The sequence below is a fragment of the Fukomys damarensis genome, unplaced genomic scaffold (assembly GCF_012274545.1).
Source record: "Fukomys damarensis isolate Sample0158 unplaced genomic scaffold, DMR_v1.0_HiC HiC_scaffold_35, whole genome shotgun sequence".
Taxonomy (NCBI): Eukaryota; Metazoa; Chordata; class Mammalia; order Rodentia; family Bathyergidae; genus Fukomys; species Fukomys damarensis.
This window is the reverse complement of record NW_022900947.1, coordinates 30,943,716-30,949,715: the sequence shown is the minus strand read 5'-3', so window position 1 is coordinate 30,949,715 and position 6,000 is coordinate 30,943,716. Positions and strand designations below refer to the sequence as shown.

At 33.2% G+C, this 6,000-nt stretch overlaps 1 protein-coding gene across 8 annotated transcripts in view; it reads right to left on the bottom strand.

Annotated features, from left to right (window-relative positions):
* N4bp2 (NEDD4 binding protein 2) overlaps positions 1-6,000 on the bottom strand; it is an 86,733-nt gene that overhangs the window by 20,699 nt on the left and 60,034 nt on the right. For all 8 annotated transcript variants that reach the window (XM_010625123.3, XM_010625122.2, XM_010625125.2 and 5 more), the window contains one exon: positions 1,319-1,457. In XM_010625123.3, coding sequence (XP_010623425.1) covers positions 1,319-1,457 — 139 coding nt within the window. The remainder of the gene's footprint in view (positions 1-1,318; positions 1,458-6,000) is intronic.

Here is a 6,000-nt window from a genome sequence, read left to right as displayed (position 1 = left end):
GAAGGTGGGGAGGGGAAGAGGGGGTGAAGGGAGGGTGGGGACAAGAGGAAAAAATGAGAACCAAGACCTGACATGTAAAGGTACAAGATCCCAGTAATGAATGTAACTGTACTGTCTAGCTAGAATGTACCCATAAATTCAATATAAATTTTTTTTTTAAATCCTATAATATTTTTACTAGTTTTGTGACACTTCCTTGTATTTTATGATTAAGAGTAACTTAAGTTTGGCCAAGTCAAATATAATTCACAAGAACTCCTGTTTCAATAGCAACACTTTTTTATCATGCCACTCCTTTTCCCCATCACATCTTCTGTCACCAGGATGACTTACACTGCTTTGTATATTATCAGGAGAGATAAGAAGTAATCCTCATTGCCAGTCTGGCCCTCTGCACCTTGTAATACATCACACCTATGCAGCCATGCCACCATGTCCTCCAGAGGGCCAGAAGCACCATGGTATCACTTGGTTCCTGTCCTATGTACAGCAGTACCAGGTTACATGAACAAGAAAAATACCCAGAGCCTACATATCAACTCGGTAACGGTGACACATTCAAAGTAAAATGAGATCACATGCTTTACGTCTGACTATTCTTATAAGTAAGCATAATGAGAATGCCAAAATGATTAAAAATGGTTCCATGAAAAAGCACAATGTTGATACAAGATTAATATATAAAATCAATGACATTTCTATCCATTTGTAATGAGCAATCCAAAAATAAAATTAAGAAAACAATTTCAATGTAAAACGGTGCCAACTACTTTGGAAAAAAATTTGGCACTTTCTCAGTAAATTAAATATTTTTGCCCATATATTTACACTAAGGCCCTTCACATTATAAAAACTCACTGCTATTTAATTAAGCCTCACACTATATTACATCTACATAATAGTATCTACATAGGAATTGTAGAAATTCAAGTGCTCTCATGCACAATGATTTTAAAGAAATAGTACAACCAGCTATAAATTTCCAACTTAGTCAAATGGTAAGAAATAAACTGGGCATGATGGCACTCACTTGTAATCCCAGCACTCTGGGAAGCTGAGGCAGGAGGATTGTAAATTGAAGCCTAGCCCAGGCAACTTAAAGGGACCCTGCCTCAAAAAAAAAAAAAAAAAAAAAAGTTAAAAAGGGAGTATCTCAGTGCAAAGTCCCTAGGTTCAATCCCTAGTACCCCCCCACACGCACACACACACACAAAAAAAAAAACCCTGAGAAATAATCATTAAATTATTATGCTCAACAAACAAATCATATTTTTATATAGTTATCTACCACTATAATTAAAAATAAGTGATTCCATACCTTTTTCTCTTTAGACTTCTGTGCAGTGTAAGAAGTGGCAGTCTCATTTTGGTGAACAAACTCTTGAGCTACAACTGTTTTTACAGGGTCTCCTTCAAGAACACAGTTTAGAAATTGCACTGTTTGTTCTAATGAATAGCTGTAGAAAGTTTAAGTACAAATATGTGAATAAATGAAAATAAAAAGATATGTGATTTAAACATGCAATCTTCAAACATTACATAAGAGTATAAAAAACTGACTTTAAGCTTTCAATACTGAAATTAAACATTCATTGTGTAATTCAAAGAGTCAAGAATGATATGAAAGAAACTAACAAGTAATAGGCTCCCAAAAATTAATTTTTTAAAATGAATACCAAAAGGTTCCATTGTGGGGGGAGAGTAGTAGGGAAAGGTTGATCAATGGGCATTAAGCTATAGTTACATAGAAACAAGAAGCTCTGATGTAAAGTAGAATAACAATAGGCTACAATAATGTACTGTAAACCTCAGAAGCTAGAAGATTTTGAAAGATTTTATCATAAAGAAATGATAAATGTTTGAGGAGACAGATATGCTTAATCTGAATAAAACACTTAACAATGTATGCATGCATTGAAACACATTACTTCATTAACATGTACAATTTTATGCTTATGTACCTACCCATTAAAACAAATAATATATTTTAAAAAAAGATGAGGAAGGCCCAAGATTCAATCCCCAACACCAAAACAAGCTACACTTACAATTCAATCTCTGATCTCTTATTCTAGGCAGAATAGCCACACCAAAAAAAAAAATCTTTCTTTTACTTTTATTATCTATACGTAAGTCCTTTATTGGATTCATACATGGTTTTGACTTCCTTAAAAAAAAATCATAGAAAATTCGACCTTTAAACTGACATTTTTATTTGCCAAATTCCACTTTTACTTACACCATGAAGCTCTAGTCAAAGAAATCCTAAACAGGAATGCAAAAAGGAAAAGGTAAAATACTATCCTATCTTCCTCTCCTCCAGAATTCTACAAATTGACCAACATTTGATACACTCATGTTCAAATATTTAAAGAAACTCAATCCAAAGAAAAGCATGACTGATATAATACTGCTCATTATTTCAGATTCCCATCTCTTCCACTGGCCAGATAATGAAGAGCTGACCACATCCCTCATTGGTGGCACGTGAGCCAAGTCATCCCAGCGGCAAACATTCAGAATTAACTGCAGTATTAATGCTTTGTAATAAATGAGTTTTGAGTTGCAGTTTGGGTACTTGGTCTATAAAAGGTTCCCCTTCCCTGGGGAGATGTTATCAGCAATAATCCACAGCCATTCAAGCCCTTAATATCACTGTCCCCTCAAGAGGCTGGAAGTCTGTCTCCACCACTGGTTTTGTTTGAGGGTTTTGCCCCTGGAAGACTATACCACAAACAATTAAAGTAGCAACTATGCCCGCCTAACCTCCTATAAAATGAAACTGAAGCTACCTCTCCTTGCAAGAACTGCCCAGGTGTTAAAAGACAAACAGAGGCAATCAACCACAGAAAGTGAAGAGGGAAGAGCCTGACTAATCAACCACCCAGGCTATCCCCAGAGAGGCCTTTGCCCAGTCCCCTCACCTTGCCTGGGCTATTTTGTCTCAAGTCCCCTGGCTCTAGTAGGAAAAAGCCACCATATGCCAGAAAAACAACACTAACCCAAACTCTCGGAAGATTTTAATATATAAACCTAAGAAAACAGAGATTAGATAGCAAAAATAAACGAGGAAATTATGAACTGCCCTAATACCATTAAAAGCCTAATTTAAGTGACATATTGAGAACTCTGCATTTTCAGGAGAGAATATTCTTTTCAAATGGATTCTCACATAATATTTATAGAAACTGATCAGGTGGTCAAGGATTTGGCTCAGTGATTTTGCCACCTGCCTTGCAAGGGCACAGTCCCAAGTTCAATCCCTGGTACCAAAAAACAAACAAACAAAAAAATCTCAAATTCTAAAAATCTGTACTCTTCTATGCCACTTTCTTGTACCCAATGCAACAATAACAATAACAAAAATAATCTCCTAACATTATCATCAAAGGTATCAAATCACTTAGAAATTAAAAACTTTAAAAATCTAACAAATTAGACATTTTAGAAAACATTGAAAATAAAAATACTGCATGTCAGAATTCAAACAATACAGAAAAAATTCATATCCTTAAATGCACTTGTGATTAGACTGAAAGTAAATAAACTAACCAAAAACTTGAAAATAAAGCAAAAAATTTTTAGAAAAGAATCAGAAAAAATAAATGTAAAACATAACAGACTTTGATGAGTAAACCAAGAATTTGTAATTTAAAGAATCAATCTAAGAAAAAGTAAAAAACAGAAAACACAAAATATGCAATTTAGTTACGGAAAAGGGATATGATCAAATCTAGTATCTTAATTATAAAAGAACATTTTATATAATTTAAAATAAACAACTTCAAGACCAAGGTAAAACTGGTTATATTCTGGAAGACAAACTACCAGAAATGACTCAAGACAAAAAGGCGAACATCTGTTTTTTCATATATATAATGGAGTACTGCTCTGCCATAAAGGATGAGATTCAGACATTTATAGCTAAATGGATGGACTTTGAGACCATGCTCTCAAGTGAAATAAATCAGACACACACGCTTAAATACCACATTGTATCACTTCTCAGCCTTTTGGCCAAGATCAAGTGTAAATACCACATTGTTTCTTCAGTGCGAGAAACTGAAAGTGGAAATAAGTACTGAACTGTACAATGGATGTTGGAAAACAGGAAGAAAAAAAAATGTTCAACTGGGAAGGGGAATAAGGGAAGAGGGATGGAGAAAAGGAGGGACAAGAAAAAAGTAAAATAGATGGAAAAAATGGAAACAAAGCTTTTGTACATAGGGAGGGGTGGGGGAAGGGAGAAATGGGATAAAAAAATAAATTACTTTTTAAAAACTGATGGAAAAATAGACATTCAATAACAAAAAATAGGGCAAACATCGGAATATATCAATAATCCTAAAAAAGATAGTGGCAGGTTCTAAAAACCCTCTCTTCAAAAATACACAAGCCCAGGGCTCAGTGGTTCTGCCACCTGCCTCGCAAGTGCAAGGACCTGAGTTCGATCCCTGGTACCAAAAAAAACAAAAAAAAACAAAAAAAAACAAAAAAAAACAAAAAAAAACAAAAAAAAACAAAAAAAAACAAAAAAAAACAAAAAAAAACAAAAAAAAACAAAAAAAAACAAAAAAAAACAAAAAAAAATACACAAGCCCAAACCTTCAAATTACCAAATTAGTAAACTTTCCATAGCAGACAGAAAAATGACAGTCTTATCCAACACCAAATAAAACCCTAAAACCAAAATCTGACAAAAATAGCAAAGAACAGAAAAATTACAGGCCATTTTCACTTAATTACTAGTACAAAAATTCTATGAATTAGTAAATCAATTACTATACTACATCATTAAAGAAAAAAAACAAAAGTCTGAAGATAAAGTAGGTTTTATTCCAGAGTCTATTATTGTGATTGATACAATAATATATTAAAGATCAAAACATATATTAGACTCTCAAAAGATTCCATAAAGTACCTTTAATTCTTGCTAAACCAGCATGTTAAGAAAAGAAATGATCAAAAGTATTTATTAGTTAAATATATAATCATTCCTAATAAACATCAAGATACACTGTATCACTATAATAATTTTTTTTAATATGGTAGTAACTCAGGATCTAACAAAAAGCTGGTCATATTTTATATGAGTGCATAAAGACAATCCACTCATTCAGTTAATTATTTGGAAAATTTCCAACTCATTTATAAATCTCTATTTCATACCACACATATAAAAATGCTAGGTAGAGAAAAAATATTTAGCTACTAAAAATACTAAAGATTTATATTATTATGACTTCCTAAATAAGATGCAACAAAAACAATAAAGGAAAAGATTTGTTGCTACAACTATGAATTAAAAGGTATCTATGCCCAAAGAGACTATACCCAGATAAGAAATTAGTATCACAACAGGAAAAATAATTGTAACCCATCATAACAGACAAAAATTACTATACATAATATATAAAGAGCTTCACAAAACTAAAAAGAGAAAGAACCAAAGACAAATGTGAGTAACTGGCAGGAAAAGAAATTTAAAAAGAGTCACCTTACTAGCAATTAGGAAAATATAAATTTAGAGGGTAGTATATCATTTTTCCTATTGGAAGGACAAAAACTTTTAAATTCCTAACATCCAGGAATGTTACACTCTTCCGTGCATATAAGCATATATGCATAGCCTTTTTAAAGGAAGTTTGGCACTAGTTACAAAAGTTTTCAATGTATAAGGGAACAATCTCACTTTTAGGGACAGTCCTACAGCAGCAGTCACCCATGTATTTACATGGAGATGTATCTAGAGATGTTCACTATAATATGGTTACCAATTTTTTATAGTTAACAATTCCAAGCTGGGCGTGGTGGCACACGCCTGTAATCCCAGCACTCGGGAATCTGACGCAGGAGGATCCCTTGAGTTCAAGACCCGCCTGGGCTACATAGTGAGCTTCAGGTCAGACTTAACTACATAGTGAGACCCCCTCTCAAAAAAAACAACAACAACAAAAAAGAATTCCACAAATTAGAGACACATTTAAACAAATTTTGGTA